This window comes from Eutrigla gurnardus, assembly GCF_963514095.1.
Source record: "Eutrigla gurnardus genome assembly, chromosome: 16".
Classification (NCBI taxonomy): domain Eukaryota; kingdom Metazoa; phylum Chordata; class Actinopteri; order Perciformes; family Triglidae; genus Eutrigla; species Eutrigla gurnardus.
The window spans coordinates 14708718-14730079 of NC_139927.1; the positions used below are offsets into that span (position 1 = coordinate 14708718).

The 21362-nt window shown below is 39.5% G+C and overlaps 1 protein-coding gene across 2 annotated transcripts in view; it reads left to right on the forward strand.

The window, feature by feature from the left end:
- The window catches only part of tbc1d32 (TBC1 domain family, member 32), a 63902-nt gene that overhangs the window by 8999 nt on the left and 33541 nt on the right, over positions 1-21362 (forward strand). For both annotated transcript variants that reach the window (XM_084030340.1, XM_084030341.1), the window contains exons 14-23: positions 1178-1267; positions 2658-2800; positions 3018-3145; positions 3612-3813; positions 5326-5405; positions 6746-6884; positions 8418-8505; positions 9406-9524; positions 11892-12011; positions 12265-12353. In XM_084030340.1, coding sequence (XP_083886466.1) covers positions 1178-1267; positions 2658-2800; positions 3018-3145; positions 3612-3813; positions 5326-5405; positions 6746-6884; positions 8418-8505; positions 9406-9524; positions 11892-12011; positions 12265-12353 — 1198 coding nt within the window. The remainder of the gene's footprint in view (positions 1-1177; positions 1268-2657; positions 2801-3017; positions 3146-3611; positions 3814-5325; positions 5406-6745; positions 6885-8417; positions 8506-9405; positions 9525-11891; positions 12012-12264; positions 12354-21362) is intronic.

The following is a 21362-nucleotide window of genomic DNA, read 5'->3' on the forward strand; positions in this document are numbered from 1 at the left end:
TTCATGTGGAGGTGTTTGATTAGTTTGAAGTGAAGGTGCGAAAGGGAGAGTAATTCATATACAAATAGTCATTTTGTGGGTGAACTATTCGGTCAATGTGTAACGCTCTGTAAAGTGCTGAAACCAGTATATTGTCCATTGTTGGACGCTGCAGAGCTCCAAGGAATTGACTCATAGTTTAAATGAGCGAGGTGGAGTTACAGGGAAAAATAGATAGTTTATTGCCCTTGCCTGTAGAGATTAGTTATCCCTTGAGTCATTCAAATTATTCATTAAAATGATCCGTCACTGATGAAGCCACTCCCTCTAGTCTGCTGTACAGTAACTTAGTTTTCTCCACCCGTCTTAATGACTGATAAAGTCATGTAATGTTGTGATACGTGGGTAGGCTATTAAAGCAGACTCATCATCTGCTGCCACTGCTATTAACACTGTTTCGTTTAATAATTAATGACAGAAGCAGCTGAAAGACATGTGATTTATTTATTTAGATATTTTTTACATTTAAAGCACCATTTAACATCATTCCATCACTCATTTCACACACTTAATGTTAATGTGTGTAGTTCAGATATCATGTCACAGCCAGAATGGGAAGTCCACTATCCTACAATATGTCCATTACAATATGGGAAATGTGGGAAAGGACTAATCATCTGTCCTTAGCAGCATGTCACAATATATCCATCACATTTATATCATGACTAATTCATTTTCATTATGATTCATGAATTCATTTTAAATGCAACAAAGTGTCTCCATTTCAGAGCTGAAATTAATGTCTTAAAATGTGTTCCTTTCTTCAATCAACAATCCAGATAACAAAATATATAAAAAAGATATATAAAACTTAAAAAAAGAAGCACATGTTTGACATTCTTGCTTGATATATTTATCAATTAGCTTTTATCATACATATTTTAAAATGTTGATGTACTGTATATTTGGCTTTTTTTCCACTGCTAACATGTTAAAGTACAAATGGGATTTGATGCATTTATTTTGATAACTTTTATAATTTAAAGACCCTTCCTGAAACTGATCATGCTCCAAGATGATGCTACTCATCCCTCGTCACCAAAACTGGACTCGGAGCATTTCCTTCCCAGCACTACCGTATATTGCCCTGACACTGAGTAACCAGACTGATTTCCTTAGATATCTTGTCCCGTTTCAGATCCAGTAACTCTGACAGACCTGGTTGTCATCCTGATCAACATAATGTACCAACACCCCAATCATCTACACAGTGACACCTCACACACAGGTGAGGCCCCACGCACTCACACACAGATATAAACTGCATCAGAGAGTTTCCCCCTCCCTGTTGTCTGTGCAGACTTTGAGTCTGGAGTCAGGGGACTGAAGGAACACAGTGACCCTCCCTATGAGGCGTAACAGCATTCCTCAGACCATATCTTTTATCTCTTAACCTTGTACTGAGTCATGCAGCACTGTGGATGTCACCTGGAAGACCTTGCTTTATTGCCCCATTCATTCTGGTGAATTACACTGCAGCAGTTTCCCTGCCCGTGATCAATAGTGTCCTATTTTGTCAGAGGAGAATCATCTCCTTTGGCTGCTGCAGAGAATCTTGCTGAGCAAGTCAAAGAGCTCCAACGATCATCTGCACAACTCGTGAGAGTGTATTCTGAATAATTACATGAGGCTACAGAATATATGATCACAGAAAGATGCAGAGTCAAAGTATGTGTGTAAGAAAGTTAGTCTGTGCTGGAGGATACTTTAGTTAATGCTCAATTGGGCAATATTGTAGTAAAAATTAAATAATGTCACATGTCAATTAATGAGACTTTCCTAATTATCTAACACAATTTTATTAGTGTTTTTGACTTTAATGATTGGTTTCTTGTTGATTTTAGCTTTAAAGTAGAAATGCTACTTACTGTGTGAAGAAGTATCAAAAGTGATGTATTCATTACGTAAAATGACGTCTTTCATATTGTTAAATTATGATTTATATTATAATCTGTAAATTATATTGTTACAGATGCCTTAACATGTCATTTCTGACTGTTGGAGCATTAATGTAAATATATATACGTTTGTCAGGGTGGAGTGGCAACCATTACTGTCGAGCCCTGGCCCCCTGAGTACTTGAGTAAATGTGCGTAGTTATTTTTCACCTTTTGTAGGGTGAAGTACGTCCTCATATGTTCTGAAGCACCTTTGGTTGGAGTGTCTCGACAAAATTTGATTTCCAGTGTTAAATTATATAAATATTGCAAGATGGTGGTGTAGTGGGTAGCACTGTCACCTCACAGCAAGAGGGTTCCGGTTCCTTCTGTGTGGAGTTTGCATGTTCTCCCCGTGTGAGCGTGGGTTCTCTCCGGGTTCTCCGGCTTCCTCCCACAGTCCAAAGACATGCAGGATGGGGATAGGTTAATTGGTGACTCTAAATTGCCCGTAGGTGTGAATGTGAGTGTGAATGGTTGTCTGTCTCTACATGTTGGCCCTGTGATAGACTGGCGTCCTGTCCAGGGTGAACCCTGCCTTCACACAATGACAGCTGGGATCGGCTCCAGCCCCCCTGCGACCCTGAATACAGGATAAGCGGTAGACGATGGATGGATGGATGGAAATATTGCAAGATGTACTGACATGCATGTAATTCAGTTAAATATGTGTGTGTTCAGACTCGCTGTCGCCCAGCTGTCTGGCAATGGAGGTGCTGTGGATGCTGTGTGAGAGGACAGAGTGTTCTGCAGAGTGTCTCTACCAGACCCCTGTAATAGAGGCACTGCTGGCTCCTGTTATAGCTCTCCTCAATGGACAGCAGGTGAAACGCACACATTTGTTTTAATGCACAGGTCCTTGACAAAGCTGTCATATTGCTGTGGATCCTTTTATGACACAAATATGTATATTCATTTGTAACTTCAAAGACTATGAGATATAACATACATACAGCATTGTATATAAACCTAATACCAGTATTTCCAAGGATTCTACTCATGCCTGAAGCATTTGGGTAAATCTTTCTGTTTATTCTTTAGGCCAAATTAAAATCTCCGGCTGCAACGCTGACTCTTATCGCTGATGTTCTGGCTCGCATCGCAAACACTGACAGAGGATTAGCTCTCTTCTTATACGAGAAGAATCTCGTTGTAACCCACAGTGAAAGGTGAGATGCTGTGATTGAGTTATGATTAAATGCACAGGGGGGTTTTTGTATCTTTGATGGTAATGAATATATTACATTTTTTCAGACATAGCGAGAAGATTTCCGTATAGAGTTAAGTTTGCATAACAAATCCTCTTGGTTCTGCACGGAGGAGCAGATTAGACCTGGGGATGCTGCTGTCAGTCACTGTGGTTGTTTCTACTCGAGTCTGATTATAGGAAAAACTCCACAACAAAAGTATGATTTATTAAAAGTACTCAGGTTCATTCAGTGGCCCCTGCATTAGTGTTCTGTTGTACTAAGTACGAACAGTTTGTCCAAACAGAAACAGCAGTTTGTTCTTGTGCATTAGCAATAATACATTCACCAAGGCTGATACTTCAGTACAAACTGTTTTGAAAACCTTGTGTTGTCCTTCCATCAGCATATTTCTCTTTTGTGTCTTTCCTCTCTCTGAACCTTTTAGAACATTTCCGGCTCATGTCATTGTACAGTTCACCCTCAGGCTGCTGAATAAGGAACTTTCATCGCTGTGTGAATCCGACGGGGCCCACGCAACATGTGGAGCCTTTATCTTTGTCTGTAGGCAGATATACAACACATGTGAGGGTTTGCAGGTCCTCCGACCCTACGGCCTGCACAAGGCTGTAGCTGCTGCGTGGAAAAAGGTACCTGCACTTAAAGATCTCAGTGGTTTGGGGGAAATTTGCAGGCAAAAAAAAAAGAAAAAGGGGAAAGTATTGTGTGTGTGTTTTGTAAAATGTACCCTATCATCTCGCAGTTTCAGTGTTGAAGTACTTGATGCAACAAAAACAATAAACACATTAAAAAACAATTTATCAAACATATTAGAAAACAGTTTAGCATTAGAAAAACAATTTAGCATCATAATATTGGCGTTGCCGTTTGGAATTGGTTGTTTATTACAGGCTGATTCTGTAAATGCAAGAAATCATCCCCTTTCTTGGAGAACGCTGCCAGACTAACCTCCCTATAAAAGGTTGTAAGAGATTGAAGATAAAGGTTGTATCTGCATCATTTCTTTAGAATATATAATAGAAAGGTCTCCATGTATAATGATTAGTTTCAGTGGCTGGAATACTCCTGTCATGTTTCATTTGCTTGATGAATGCCATTTTGTCTCTTTATTCATTCCCTGCGGCAAGAAAAGTGCCGCCATTGCTTGCAAATGGGGGGAATTAACTTACCATTGTAATATGCTCCATTTCATTTTAGAATACCGCTTTTGTCATAACAATGCATTGAATATGAATACCTGGAGTATTATAGTCTCTACTGAAAAACAAAACTGCAACATGCAAAACTCAAAACGGACACAAACGAATGTGCTACAAAGACGAAAAGTCTTTCATGCTACAATACAGCTCCCGAGGAAACATGAAGACACTTTGAAAGATGCTTTTTATAGGTTGTTGACATCATCAAGCGTCTGGTTGATATCTGTCAATACAGGATACGGTCCCATCTCATGTCTAACCACTTTGTTATTGAAAATGTGCACGTCAAAAATGTATTGCGAGGAGTGTACAACATTCACTCACTTCCTCCTAACTTACTGTATGTGTGTGTGTGTGTGTGTGTGTGTTAAATATTATTCAGACTGCACGTACTGCTCGTCATGCTGTACTACATGATCTCAAGTCCAGATCTATTTTCATAGCGTTACATAACGTAGCGGTAAAACCCTGACCTCAGTCCACCCATCATAAAACGACACAAACATGGCCCCCAACGTTTGTGGGAGGCATCTTAAGGAGGCGTGTGATTTTAGTTCACAGGGAAAAAAACAGCTTAAGGTCTGATTAGAAAGACAGTTTCGACGCTGATCTATAATGTTGTCAGAGGGTGCTAGAAGGTTTGTAAACGTATTTCACCTTGTTAGTGTTAATACACAGAATAAAGGAGATAACGAGTACAGTGAGAGTCAGAAAAAAACCCAGCAAGGTTAAAAAAATATATGGAATCAAAATACAACCCAGAAATAATGCAGTATCAGTCTGAAGGTTTAAATGAATTTAATCTTAAATAAAGAAACGTAGGCAGCTGCTTGTAAGTTTTCTTCTATAGGAGCAAGTTGTCCATACAACTGTGAGTCAATACCTTCATATATGCACAAGCACATCAATGATAACTAATACATTTTCCTTTATTATGCCTAGACCAGTTCCATGTCAGAAAGGGTTCAAACTCCGGTACCAGGAGCCACTGCTGGAACATCCACCCAGGAGCTGCAGAACATGTGAGTGTATTTAAATCCTTGTAAATAAAGTAGTGATTTGTTGTCATAATGCAGCCATTACACATATTGAACATAGACATTTAAAGACACAGTAATGCTTTTCCATCCACCAGTCATGAATAAACACAAATTGTCCCGCAAATAAACTCAAAAGATCAGGCGTTCAAACTGGCCCTAGTAACACAAGGTGAAAATTCACTTTTGGTGTGAACTCACCTTTAGGCTCAGTGCGGTAACCCTACGAAGCAAGTTAATTTCAGCTGCTTGTGTCCACAATCTCCTTTTGACTTTTTGACGATTACACAGACATAGCTTCCACTTTGGTTATACAAGGACTGGATGGCTTGTAACAATGACCCTGGTACCCTGTATTCCCGCAGAACCCCCCACAGGACAAAGTCTTGAGCCTTGTCCAAGTCCACAAAACACATCTGCGTTGCTGGATATTAGGTTTGGCAGCGGTCGGGGTAACCTTTCTAGCACACTGGAATACAATTTCCAGGGGGGGCTGAGCAATATGATACTCGAATAAATAGACACTCTTCATTTCCCCTTTTTAAACATGGAAACTGAAAGCATGAACCAAGCCATGCTTTCCCTTTCTGAATTGGTTTGCCAGGAATTCCTTGACAGAACGCCCTTCTGTATAGTCTCCCTGAACTACTTCCCACACCTGAGCTTTGGCTTCTGCATCCACCGCTGCAGCTGCTGCCCTTGTGGCCCATCAGCACCTGTCTTCATGTTCCAGAGACCCCTGGGCCTCACTGATGTCATTCTGATCACAACTCCTGGCAGCCGCTTCCACAATGGAGGATTTAATCATGTTTCACTTGGATTCTATGGATTCAAAAAGAAAAAAAAAAGATCTTCCAGAGGTTGCAGACCTCACAGATGAGGGCAGCCTGATGTTCGCTGTTCACCTTCACTCATTCATGGCTGCACAGTTGTGCTGAGGAGTGCAGGATTTGTACAGGATTGGGTTCGGGCAAATGGTTTATTTGGCAAAATATTATTATTAATATGAAACAATTAAGTAAATTGGTTTAAATGGCTTAAATTAATGTTCCTGCTGGAAGCATTCATGACACATTTTTGTTACCGTTTCTGGATAAATTTAATTTTTTTTTTAAGAAAACATGCTTTACAATCATTAATTTAAGGAGTTTATAATTTTCTATCAATAGTTCAACCTGGGATTTCAAAGAAAAATCAGCAATAAAGAAGCAATAACTAGGGGAAATTTGAACCCAAATACAATATTTCTCGACTAAGAAGCTTGCTTAGTGACATGAGTGACTTGCATCGCACTGAGGCGTACTGTCTCTGTCACCTTGCAACAGGCTCATCTGGGAGGAGACGTTGTTGGACAGCCTGCTGAACTTTGCTGCAACTCCTAAAGGCCTGCTACTGCTCCAACAGACAGGAGCCATCAGTGAATGTCTCTCCTACATGTTCTCTCGCTTTACTAAGAAACTACAGGTAATAACTTCACAGTGCTACACAACTAATCATTTTCCTTTTTGCATCATACAAACAAATGGTGTTAAAAATGTTATCTTTATTAAAAGAAATGTATGTATCAAACGCCATATTTAAAGTTTCCCTTCAAAGCTTCTATTGAGGTTTTCAAATAAATACTCAAAAGTCTGTCATTTATACTTAGTTAGTCTTTCATGAAATCATCTTAAATAATAATATTTTGTTCGATAATAACATGTTGTTATTTCAATAAATCTTGACTTGGATCACTCTGGAGTTATTGGAAAGGTTTTCAACTCGAGACTTGGAAACAATCTTACACAGCCAATCAGATTTTACACTGAGCCTGTGTGTAAGCAGTGCAATCAGTACTGACTATGGTTCACTTCACCTGTCTCTCCCCTGCTCTGCTCCTTGTACGTGTTTGGAAGGATTTCAAAGCTAAAATATAAACTTGTCGTATAACTCTATCAAGCCACCTTCGTATAAATCAGTGGGACATTCCTACAGGAGTGCTGATAAGCACTGACGCTGATATAGTTTGATGAAACTGTTTCATCACCTTTATGGAAGCCCCGGAAGAATTCACTTTGGCAGTGGCTCGGTTTTTAATCTTTCTTGATCGCATCACTGTGCCAAAGTAATATCATGCTGTTCCGGTGATTCTTTGCCACATTGACTCGCATTCCAGTAAGCCAACCCCGAAGCCAGGATGCATGATTAGGAAAAAAGCCATTACACACTCAGACTGTTGCATAGAGTACATTTATTTCATTGAATTCAAATGGGAAATTACCATTTGGAGGAACACTCCCTTGCAATACATGGCAATAGATCATATACTTGTTTTGTTAACATACATATGCTATAGATCATGCATGCAGTATTTTTGTGCTCATTGTCATATAATGTTCTACCCTGCAGAAAATAATGCACCTTAAAACTCATTATTCATTCTGTAGTCACTATGCCCAAATCACTCAGCGGAAGATGTGGTAATTTTTGCTCACATTTCCCGAAGTCTGTTCAGTATTCACCAGTAGCCTGGAGGCTGTTGCATGCTGCTAGTCCCACACGGGGTGTCATTTATTAATCCCCGGACTCTACATATGCCTTACATACATAGCATGCTGCACAATTCATATTGTAGACACACACTCAACGAATCCCCCCGTGGGCTTAATTTACTGCCATTGTTTACACACTCTTGTAATTGCGTCTCTCATTTGGCATTTCACTTTAATTATGGAATGTAATTATATTTAGTCTATTTTTAGTTGTGACATTGTGTTGTAATTAATAGAGTACCCGCACACTGTGATTTCTACTCAGTATACTACATTATGTAGTGCCCTTCCAGAGTTCTAGCCGCGTCAGTAGAGTTTGCGTACTGAATCACTAATGCCATATTTATAACTCCCAGTCCTTTTATGGTTACATTAATCCAGTCTATCCTGTCCGAACCTGTCATACGTTTTTGACTTAAGTGCTACTTTTTTGGGATTATGGGCTTTCTGTGTGTGTTTTCTGCAGGTGAGCCGCTGTGAGAAGTTTGGATATGGGGTAATGGTGACACAAGTGGCAGCAACTGTTCCTGGGGTGGCAGCTTTGCACAGTTCAGGTACTTAAGCACGTACTTGGACAATCAAACACTTGCTTGCTGCTTTATACAGATTCAACAAAAACAACTTGGGTTACAAGCCTTATTTCTCACAGTTGACACGGATTAGCACAGGGAGCGACTTCTTTTTCAAATTGCTTGTGACTGGATAAGTGGATGATGAAGAACGAGCAAGATGAGGTGTTAACTGTCAAGTTTTTGTAAGGATTAAGACAGGCTGACAAGAAATGTAAATTACAATTTAATGTCTCCTTTGGAAAACACATTTACAAGTAGTGTACTAAATCATACATTCCACATATCAGGTACATAATGCGAGTTGGAAAGGAGACATAGACAGAGATAGTGGCATACAACAAATACAATTTAAATGTAATGCAGTGGAACTAACTTGTCGTGGCTACAGTCACCTACTTTGTGTAGTCTACTCGTACATTGAGAAACTGTCATGGCTGCTAGTGATGGCGACAGAAAACAAATGCATACAAGGAAATCACCTGTGGTCGAAGCTGCCTTTGAAACAGCTGTACAGTATTTTGAAATGGTCAGTAAATAAATAAGTTGTAAATTTCATTATTTATATTTAGGAAATATGTATGCAAAATGTCAATTAGTTTATAGTGGTTACTGCAAAGATCCTGTCCTTGACTTATCCTAATTTCTTGACATATTTGAATATTGCTTTACCAAAAATGTAACATAGAACTGAGCAGATACCAGTTCTGCATGATGAAATATTGGATATTTAATTGTTAAAATCTCAAATTCACTCCCACCACATAATAATTAGACACGTCAAGTGTAGAATTCCAAGCTCACAAATCAAAGTGTTAATTGTCATTTCTGACTTTTCTCCATACAATTCCACATGAAAACCACCGGCTTGATGTTGTGTTGCAGGTTTTGTCCGGGCGTTGGTAGTAGAGCTGTGGTCTGTTCTTGAGTGCGGCAGTGAAGATGTTGGGGTGGTCCGTCCCAAGCCCACACCCATGGACCCCATAGACAGGACCTGTCTCAAGGTAGTGTGCGTGTGTGTGTGTGTGTGTGTGTGTGTGTGTGTGTGTGTGTGTGTGTGTGTGTGTGTGTGTGTGTGTGTGTGTGTGTGTGTGTGTGTGTGTGTGTGTGTGTGTGTGTGTGTGTGTGTGTGTGTGTGTGTGTGTGTGTGTGTGTGTGTGTGTGACAATTGTGATTCTTAAACTGAAGAAAATATTGTTGTCTGGTTTTGAACTGTTGCTAGAGCTGAGCAAAATGTCTATCCCGTCAAAACAGAAGTGCCTGAAGCGATAATAAAATATGTTTTAGCGGTTATATTTTATCTTAAAATAAAGCTACATAAATGACAATACATCATCCTTGTTTACTTATATTTGTGACCGACGTTACTTTGCTATTATTATAATGAGAGATGAGGACAAAAGATTTCCTTTTTTAATTGAAATGATAAAGGCAACACAATGTACAATAATCACATTAAATAAATTACAGCTATAGCCCCTAAAAAAGAATTTGCTCGTATGCAGACCTGTAAGAAATTAACAAATAAATATACTGCAGGCTATGGCAACATACAATATACCTGACTTTGTTGAGACTGTCTATCAAGCTCATCCGCTGCGTTTCAGGACCCGGGACAGCATCACATGTACATCGTCTCACATCAAGCACAGCTATTCGTCTAATTCATGTGCCGTCAGGCTCTATGGAATAGTTTGAAGCTTCATTCACAATGTTGACATTTTGATGCTGTACAGTGGCTCCCAAACTCCCCACTAGTCAGGTAGAACTAAAAAAGCCAGGCAAGTCCAGTTGCCTATCTTTCAAAGATGACCATGACCTGGATGACTGAGAATCTTCACACATAATCTGTGACCCGTTCTACCCTCCATAGTGCGTGTGTGTGAGTGAGAATGGGCCATTTTATACAAAACGCACTGAATGAATCGACTGAAAATGTAGCAGTTCCAGCTCAACCAAGAGTGTAGTGGCTGTTCACGCTCAGTTTACAAGTGTTTCCAACCTTGAGAATGATTCCTCCTTGCTCTTAAAGGAGGTGCTCTTAAATGTGCGTCATGTTTGTTGTGAATGTTCAGGTTTAGTTTAGGACAAGCTAACAATTGCATTCGAAGCCCGAGTGCCTGTCCGTCTCTATGTGTGTGTCTGATGCTAGCCTCCTGACAGGAGACAAGTCATATCTCCCTTTCTCTCAGTGAAACTAGCCAAGTGTGAACTGTGACCTGCCACTGTTGACTTTAAAGCCTGCTTTATCAGTGGGTCAGCTGCCTGGTTACATCCATACAGTCAGACCTTCAACTCCATCCCAGCCTGCTACGGAGCCCAGAACTGCTGCAAACAGTTGTGCAGTAAAATGTGTACAATAACATTTAAGTATGCCTAAATAAACAAAATGTGTAGCACAGACTTATTACACCAGCATGTTTGACTAATTAGCTCCGTAGGCATCGTTGTGTGGAAGGGGCATTGGGTTTCATTTTCACCTTTTTGTGAGTTGGATTACATTAAAACACAAGCAGGCAGATGATAATACATGTTGAACTCTCTAATGTACCCTTCAAACATCAAATAGGCAGGAGCAGATGAAAGAACGGACCTCAGATAAACAGGCTTTTATATATTTTTACAATAATTCCAGTTGTCAGAGCCTTTGTTGTTGCTTTGAAATTGCTTCATAGAATTTAAAATCCTGACTTGTATGTGTGTGTGTGTGCGTGTTGCATGCTTACTTCATTATTTCTCTTTGATTGCCATGAGTTTTCCCTGTTCACCTTGATCTAGTGATGGGAGCAGGAGGACTATTTTACTTCTGTTATTCTTCTGTTCACATATTCAGATATCATTTCAGATTTTAACTGCTCACATCCACTCAGCTTCTTTACATTCCCATAACAAATGTTTTTTAATGTTTAATTTGTTTTTCTTTTTGTTAAGATTTTCATCATGAACTTCTGGATATTAGCATCAACTGGCTAATTCAGCCATTGCATTTCCTTTTATCACCGTATCTCTCTAGTATTTCTGTGTATCCACTATTTTATTTTATTTAAAGGTTTAGTTTTTATAGTGATGCATATCATTTGACCAATACCATTGCATTTATAGCCTAATGAGCAAGCTAGTTTTCAAAACCAATCCCGTGATTAGTTGTTTCTAATAGAATAAACAGTGTAACACTGAAAAAAGAGGTACAGATTACGCTGAAAGTAGATCCAATCATGATGAAAATAGCCCATTATTACATGCTTGATCACTCAAAACAGTTTCAACTGCATTATAAATATTCCCAGTTGTGAGTTCTGAGGTAAGTTTTTCTCTTTTTCCCCCTAAACTGCTCATTGTCTTTCTCTCTGTCTCACTTTTTGTCTCTCCAGTCCTTCCTGTCCTTGGTCAACCTGCTCTCCTCTTCCCAATCAGTGTGGGTGCTCTTGGGCCGGAAGCCTCTGGCCAACAAGAGTGAATACACCCTGAGAGAGATGCCATCCTCCATTCCTGTGAGTCTTTTTCACACGGTGTAGTCCAGACTTTGTGCATTACCTCTTTCAGCCATTTGAGGGCATATTTGCACTTTTACTTGTCTTTCAACCACCACCCACACATTTGTTTTACCTCGCAAAGGCCTCCTCCTAAATCCCCCAATGCACGGGGGTTGATGTACATCTTTCACCTTACACATCATAAACATCCACAGTTGTCTTTTTTGCCCCATAACTGCTTTTTTTCACAGCCTCTTCTTTTACTCCACAGGATCTGATTGACAGGGTGATTGCTGTGAATTCTGATGCAAAGATTCATTCCCTTTTCCACTATGAGCAGTCTCACACATTTGGCCTGAGGTGAGAATGTTTTTTCTTTTTTCTTTTTCATATTACTTAACACCAGTGGGGAGGCGCATGGTATTGCATTAGCACCTGGTGACTGCATGCACACTTCAGCCTCTGGCAAAAGCAGACTGACATGGTTCTTTATTCTTTGATTAACCAGCTTTGAAAGGCTGATGAAAGCATTTCTTTGGATAAGAGAGTGTGTGTGTGTGTGTGTGTGTGTGTGTGTGTGTGTGTGTGTGTGTGTGTGTGTGTGTGTGTGTCTGTGCGTCTGTGTGTCTGTGTGTTTCTTTATTTATGAAAAACAGACATCATAACAAGTGAGAATGGTGGTTAAAGGGGTTAATAAATTAATCTAAAATGAAGAGCTATCTTCTGTTTTGCGTTGAGGTTCAAATTAGTGGCCCGGTTCACATATGAGTTAAAGTTTATACTGTAATAAAAAAAAGATTCTCTGTAAAAATGATAACTGAAAAGGATTTCTCTGTGAGAAAAATTGCATTCTAGCTTAAAGGGTACCGTTGGCTTAAAACCAATGCTTTATTGTTAAGGTTAATGTGCTACAAATGACTAAAATGTGTTTGATGGAGATATAAAGCAATCTGTGCAAGAGGTGGTGAGAATGTTCTAACATACACAGGTGCATGTCGTTGTGTGTGCAATGCTCTGGTTGCATTCTGAATCACAATAGCTTTGACTTGTTTGGAGCCTTGCTGACTCACACGCATGTCTGTGCCTGTCAGTCATCCCGCTGCAATTAACATCCAAAAGCCAAGTGAAAGGAACAAGATGCTCTATTCATTTGACACCCAGATTGATGAATCCACTGACAAATTTACACTCCGCATGGGTTGCTAAATGTGCTAAAAGTAGCATAATACAGCCGAGGCGTACCATTCATTTTGAGGTATTGGTATAATTGACTTAAAAACTTGAACACCGCAAAGTCTGAAGCTTCCACACAGGAACATTTCTGTTTCATTGTTCGGTCAGCTTAGGAAATGGTGCAGTGATAAGAAGGGAATGACATGTATTTTCACGCTTATGTTTTTGCCAAGATGTTGATTGTGTTCAAAATCACTTCACCATATTTAAATATTATTGTGAGATCCTACATTTGAACGCCAAACCCCGCGCACTTAACATCATTCACAATGAACTTCTGCTGGTTTTCATTCGATTTTCTAATTATCCACGACCTGAAGAGATATGGCAGCATGGTATAGGGATAATGCTTCATTGATCCCAGGGGAGGGAGTTTCATCAGCAAAGCACTTCACACAAGGACATTGCACTTATTAATAAACAATGCGTCAAAAGAAATATTGGGAGCAAACAGGAGAGAGCAAAAATGGGCCAAGATAGAAATGGTTCCAAAGGTTATAATTATGTTGGGAGCCTATGCCTATAAAGTATGTAGTATAGTATGTCCACAACGAAGGTATATTTATGCCAGTGTCTCGCCTCTTCCTGTCTGCGTGTTGAAGTGCCCTTGAGCGACACACCGAACCCCAAGTTTCTCCCCAGGCGCTTTACAGCAGCACACTGCTCCTAAATGCTTGGGGCGGATTAAATGCAGAGGTCAAATTTCATGTCTGTTACTATTAAAATAAAGTTTAAGTGTGTGTGTCTAGGTGAATGACAGGCTCATTGGAAAGTGCTTTGGCACATAAATGCAATTAATTTACACTTTAGATGTAACAAAAAAATGCATCAGTAATATAGAGTGGAGTGACCTGTCTGATGGTCTGGTTTTGAAACTTGGTTTAAATCTTAAACCTACATTCACTACTTTTTTTGGCCACTTGGGGGAATCTGAGTTGTCACAGCATTGACATATTTACTTACACATTACGTTTTTTTTGCTGAAAACCACTGCCTTCTGCAGCCAAACATGTTGATATGAGAGTGATTACATTATGGGTCATTCCATGTGAAAACAGCCAAAATCGGGGTATCATGTACATGACACCTCTCAGATTTTGCTGAAAAGCGGTGAAAATATGCCTTATGTTACCAAACGAGGGAATCTGAAGTTTCAGGTCAATATCTCAAACGGTTTGCCCGTGGCGTCCATTTGAATTTCAAGTGCCACACCCCTTTTTGAATGGGAATTCCATGTGTCAGGGTGTTCTCCCTCCGGGACACTGTATCCAAGTGTTCTGAATCTGATTGTTGTCCTGCATCGACATCTGTGAATATTGTATCCTGTGATATTCTTTTCATCCGTATCTTATCTTTGGAAATTGGTATAAAGCAATGATGCGATCGTGTTCCACTGATTGTTTTGGCCGAGGCGTAACGTCTCTCCAATTTGTACGTTTCCTCGTGTTTTTTAATATTTTCTGCACTAACAAAGAAGAATGTAATGTTCTTAATGTTTTCTTTTGCCCATTGAAACATCTCCATTGGTGTCAGAATATGGTTTGCATCAGTGGCCTGCAGACTTGCTCGTGCTGCAAGTCGCTTGTCACAGGCGGGTCTCTTTCATCGGGGATAAGGGGTTAATTTGTGATTTTCAGGAAAATAATGGCCAGCAGTCTAAATATTTAATTGTTTGCCATCACTGAGCATAATACTAAGTTATTTCCACTATTTTCATGCTTTATCATGACTAAATTCTCACTGATCTACATTCCAGACTTCTGGGAAAAAAAGTCCAAAATGGTGGTCAAATTCATTTTGGCAAGAGCAAAGGTCCCAAATACAACAAATAATCCTGTTTAGAATAAATATGATCATTCATCGTGCTGCTAGGAGCACCCAAAAAGTGAAAAATAATTGGACTTTGGTGACCCACCTCTCACCCAAACAGTAAGGAATGTTGATTCTGCCTGTAGAATTGTGAAGTACACATTACAATGAACTAACAGAGCAATTTTCAGCCTTCTATCACTATTAGAACAGAAGTTATGGGCCTCCAAAAATGCCAACAAATGAAATGCGAAATTCCAATGTGTCAAAAAGGGGTGTGGCACTTGAAATTCAAATGGACGCCACGGGCAAACCATTTGAGATATTGACCTGAAACTTCAGATTCCTTTGTTTGGTAACATAAGGCATATTTTCACCGCTTTTCAGCCAAATCTGAGAGGTGTCATGTACATGGTTGGCTGAGTTGGCACGGAATGACCCTTATTGCAAAATCGGTTGTATCCGCTTCAATATGATGAAGTTTTTCATCATATTGAAATATTGATGACTAAATAACAAGCAACAATCACAGATAAAGTTAGGAGAGAACCGCTTAGGTAATATTTACTAACAGCTACGCTCTAAAACTCAGCTTATCTGCTTTATTAGGGCTGTATGGGTGCAGTTTCATCAGATATGGATGAAAGGGTTCGTGATATAAGTATTGCTAAATCCTGACAGGCGTGCAGAGGCATGTGAGATCAAAGCTGTCTAACTGAGACTGGACCCCATCACTCAAAAAGAGTGATTGTTAAAGGCCCTAAAAACATATTATCTCACAGAGTGACAAATATACAGATTGTGAATAAATGCTGACTCAGGCTGTTGGGGGTATATGACGTAGTCTGACGACAGCTGGCTGGAGAGGCCTGTTGCAGTCATTGTAGAGCAGTGTTTCCCAAACTTGTTTTCTGGGGGACCATCTTTTTAAAATGACAAACCATGGCAACCCAGTTCACAATCGGCCTTCTCTATAAATTGGGAGAAAAGCAAATTTGTGAATTTGGAAGTGAACAAAATGTTTTCTTGTATTGGATGTTGATATAGCAGCAGTGTCATTTCTTTCTGGGATGTAAATCCGTATTTAATTGCCTGTGGGTTAAACTTTTGTAGTTTTGTGTTGGCCCAGTTTGTATTTAGTGGAAGACAGCGCCCCCTGCAGCGTAAAGATCAGTAAAAAGTTTAGCTGAAGACATTTAATCAGTGTTCAATTATAAATGATTTATTTCTGTGCTTTGTTAGTACGAAAAATTAAAAAGTTTCATTAAAACGTAAACATTCACCCCACACTCGTCTACCAAAGGGTAATATTAATACATGTTATGCATTGGTCTTGTTTTTATCCATCCATCCATCCATTTTCTACCGCTTATCCAGTATTCAGGGTCACGGGGGGGCTGGAGCCGATCCCAGCTGTCATTGGGCGAAGGCAGGGTACACCCTGGACAGGACGCCAGTCTATCACAGGGCCAACATGTAGAGACAAACAACCATTCACACTTCTTGTTTTTATCAATATAGTAATAATAAAGCAGCCTAGCGCTGCACCAGGAGCACCTGCTTGTGAAGTATCTCCATTGTGTCATTTTTTTCTGTTTGTGTGTTTGACAATGGGTCATTTGTATTGAACAGAGTTACAGCACTTAAACGTTACTAATTTTGACCCTGAAACCTGCAGATACTCTTGCTTGGTACCACAGATTTTGTATCCATATTTCTGTTTTCCACTGAGACATGACAGTGATTAGAATAAAAAAACTTTATTACACAGACATCCTGGCAACCAAAACCTGTCTGATTAAGATACTTATTTGCTTTTATATCATTGATAATTACATAACACAACCTCCACAGATGGAAACAAAACAATTGTTCTGAGTTCAATATGAATCGTTTTGATGAGGTTTAAAACTTGTATATGAATCTGATTGTGGATGAACTTTTGCTTTGGCTCTGTGTAAACCTTTAGATCATCTGAGGCCACAACGCAGACAGCTACTCACGCTGCAAGCTTGTGTGATTATATGACTGCAGTAGACTGCGGGGGTGAGGGGACTCGGCCTCAATCAGCACAGGAGTCGATCCATCACCAATGTCACACACTGAATAATAGACGACACTGACGTGTTTAGAAAGATCATTTCATTGTGGAAATATGCTCATTGGCGTATTTGAAAGTACGGAAGCTTTGTTCCCTGCCAATCAGTTGGGTAATGAAAGTTGATTATATTCTGTTTGTATGGTTGTGGTTGTTGAAAGGAAAAGTCTGAGATTATTCTTTAGTTTTCCTATTGAAGAGAAGTCTCTCAATACTTCAACTTTCACAGAGTTGTCTGTGGCACTGAGTTCAAAGACCTTTGGTCCCTACTGAAATCTTTAAAAGTTATTTCACGAAGGCTCTGTATTTCCATAAAACAGCTGGGTTCTGTAGCAAACATGATTCAATCGGGAGTAAAGGTGCTTTTGTTGGGTACATTTTTCAGATGCCGATTCATACACATTTAACACACAGTGAGGATTTATAGCAGCATGTCCGTGTATCTGGAATCGACACAACATAAACCACGCTGTCAGGTTCACTGTAACGACTGAACATGTCACACGGTGCCACAGTGCACCTCATTCATGTGTTTTTATTTGACAATAATGGAGCTCTATGGCACGGAGGAAAATATATCAGACTTTGGAAACAGACATTTCTAGGTAGGATTGGTTTATTATTTATTTTAGTTTTTTCATAGTATTTGTTGATGGTTGGCAAACAGCGTATTGCCCTCTCCTTGAAGCAGCCATCCTCAGGAGCTGGTTCCAACCATGGCAATTTTGCAGTTGGACCAATTCTACAATTGGCTCTTGTGAAAATTCACCTCAAGCAGCTCGAAACCAACATTGGACTAACATTCCAGCAGCTTGTCTTAACTTCTTTATAGCTGATGGCATTTTTCCAATATATCCATTAATCCATTAATCACCGGCACCGCTGTCAGCCAAACGTGCACTAAGCATTCTTGAAATGCAATCCCTCTTAAAAAAAAAGTAGCCTCTATATCCACCCCTCTGGATCTTCATCCCTCAGCCCATTTCCTTGTTGCTGAAAGCCTCTTTGTTGTCACGGCAACCAGCACTCTTGTTTCCCTCCCGTCTGAATTGTTTGGATGCCTTTCATTCTTCTCTTTCTGCAATTGACGGCTCTGAACACATCAAGTGTGTGTATTATCATGCAGAGCTTCACGCATTTTAACCCAGTTTGTTCAGCAGCAACATCGCAACTAAAGCACGACAGAGATTATGAATATGAGCATGCAATTTAAAACTATACCAGCAATGAGACTAGGAAGGAGACACATATCATATAACAGCTTTATGTTAACAAAAAAAAGCTGTTACAATCTATAAAGTAGCTGGAGTTTTAGAGAGGGGGACATTTTTTAGTATCGCAGGAAGGTCAAGACGTTCTCTGATCTGAGAACCAAAAAAGGACAAACATGGCTCAGATGGGAACATTAAGTTACAAAACTAAGACGAGTCCTTATGGCAGGTCGAAGACTTATTTCAAAATCATATCGCCTCTCCAGAGAAACTAAACCTGAATTGGAATAAATAAAAGAAAATGAAAAGTTGAAAAACAACTCAGATGTGAAACTACCCTAAGATACGCAACAAAGTAGAGGAGATTACTTTGTTTTAGGCTCAATAGTGACAGATTAAACAAACTCCCCACAGTGTAGTAACATTTCATGGTGTTGTTGGCAGGTGCATGCAGTGTTCAGGCCCAAATAAAGCTTCTAATTGATCTTTGCAGATGCACGGCCCGTGGGCTTTTCACTCTGCTACCTGATTATGTGCAGATCATTAATTAAAGCGATTGTTCTCATTCGTGAAGAATGGTGCAGTTACCCATTTTGTGTCTATTTGTATCATATAAGCAGAACTTTATTTTACCACTGTTTGATTCCTTCTTATGGCCACAATATACAGATTTTCTTTAATGAATGTACCTTTTAATGATTTTATGATTGATTGCAGTAGGCCTTCCTGAGTGTCAATGATATAAGCCTCCCTAATAGCACAGCTGTCATTTGATCATTTTTATCTTACCTCAGGCATGACTAGTCAATCATGCAGCATGATCTCTAAGTCTGAAGTAGATTACTCTTGCTTTTGATTGGTTGATTGTTAACCTCTGTGTGTGTAGAAAGCACATTTAAATCTTATTTCCAAAATGACAAAAGTCTGAAATCATTAAAGCAATCAAAAAACACGAATTGTCATTACAATAATGCCTTGCCGGCCACATATTATGCTTGACTAGTGAGAGGCAAACACAAACCAAATGCCAAGTTGGACATCATAAGCTGCTGTGATCCCTTTTCATAAAACTGAGTCTGTTGAAGTAGCCAGTGAGTTAAATGATATTTGTTTGTTTTCAGCCCCTTTTACTGAAAAGTGTTGCACCTCCATTCTGGCTGTCAGAGGGTACAGTATGTTACTGTTGGCTGCAGGAGAGCTGTCTGTACCTGGGACCATCCAGGGGAGCAAAGTTTGGTAGCAGTCATAAAACTGACACCTTTTTTTGTGTGCAACCTTCAAAAGTGTATCACTACTGTCTCCCCAAAGAATGTGAATACAGTATTTATCAGTATCTTAGTAGTTTGGGACATGTAGATAAACAATTGAAAAAAACAATCAGCTTTCATAATCAGCAGATTATCAAAAATGACAATTAATTACACTAATTAAATTTAGATCACTCCAGGTGACACAATTACCATTGCTGTTTCCAAAAGCTTTGCCAATGAATTGCTATTTAGGACAGTTAAACATTTTAAAAGACCTCTGGTTGGACAGAGCTACATCGAAACCTATCAAAGAGACAAACTGGAAGCAGGACTCTATTTCTTCGTTTGAAACAGGGCGAGGTCAGAAGGCCTGACAGCCTCTCAGCCGCTTGCTGTGCTGCTGTCAGAGTGACTGAGTAGAACTGTCAGTCAAACAGGAGTCTAAGCAACTGCCCAGCACATCAGGAAATGAAGCAGCTGCTTGAAAGGAAGGATGTGTTTCACAAGGACTAATGCCAAGCATGCAGCTCATATAAGTCAGTGGAAGAACACACGCATGAACACACACTAGAAGTTTATCTGCAGATATAAGCAAACAATGGTCTGGGATATTGGTTATTAATTCAGATCAAACAAAAGCAGTTGTCTCCTTCAGTCTATTAGCTGACTAATCGGTTGTTATGGTTATGATCTAGCTCCATACTTACTCTCATCAGATGAGAGTGATATCTCTCTCATCTATTTTTCAGCAAGGAAGGAAATGAGGCATTTTCCAGAATGTGAAAATATTTATTTAAACCTAAAGTTCTGTAGTTCTGTGGTAGATTAAAACATGGTCTAAACGTACAAACGCATACATTATTCACCCTACATTTTATCTGTCCTCATTAAAACATGAATAATGAGATAAATGAGAACAGCCTAAAGTCTGGTAATTGACATTATGAAAAGACATTTTAGATAGATACCTGTGCCCAGTACCCCTAAAATCTAAAGATGCCTAAGAAAGAAAAAAAGGATTTGCATAAAATCACCATAAGGATGTACAAGGAAAACCCTTTGATGTCAAGTAACCGTTTTCCTCAGGCCAGTTTAAAGAACCCATAGCAGCTTCTTTAAAAGTGAAATAGTTTGTGGATCATAAGAAATGGCTGAATTCATGGTGATTAAAGAGCAAGTACAGGGAAAACTATCTGGACGCTAAGGGCTAGATTTACTAACGCATTTGCGGCCACTTGAGGCGCAATCCTTTCGCAACAAGCGCGTTAACACATGGAACGGTAATTACAAACAGGGCGCACTTGGGTAAAATCGCAGATTGCCTGCCAGATGAGCGGAAGTTCCCCGCAAAAAGATGGAAGGATAAGCACTAACTATGCCTAATTATATATTCCCCTGTATTTACAAAAAACTGTGAGTGAGAGTGCTCCTCTATTCTGCGGCGGAAATTCTCCACCTCTTAAAAGCATGTCTAAACCAGGAAGTGGCACACAAATCATACTTTATCAATCATACGAACCAGAAATCATCGTTACAGATAAGCAGCCATGCAGTAATACAGTTACTGATGGAACCAAAGAGCCTGCTCTGCTCGAGATTTCTGCCTAAAAGTCTGTTAAGGCTGTTTTTCTCAACATTCATTGACTGAAAATTATGAGCGTGTCCTTCTCGGTGTGTCAAGTGTCATGAGATAACTATGTTGTGATATGAAACTATAAATAAAATCAAATTGAAAGTATTGTTACAAGATGATGATGTGGGTGGAGCA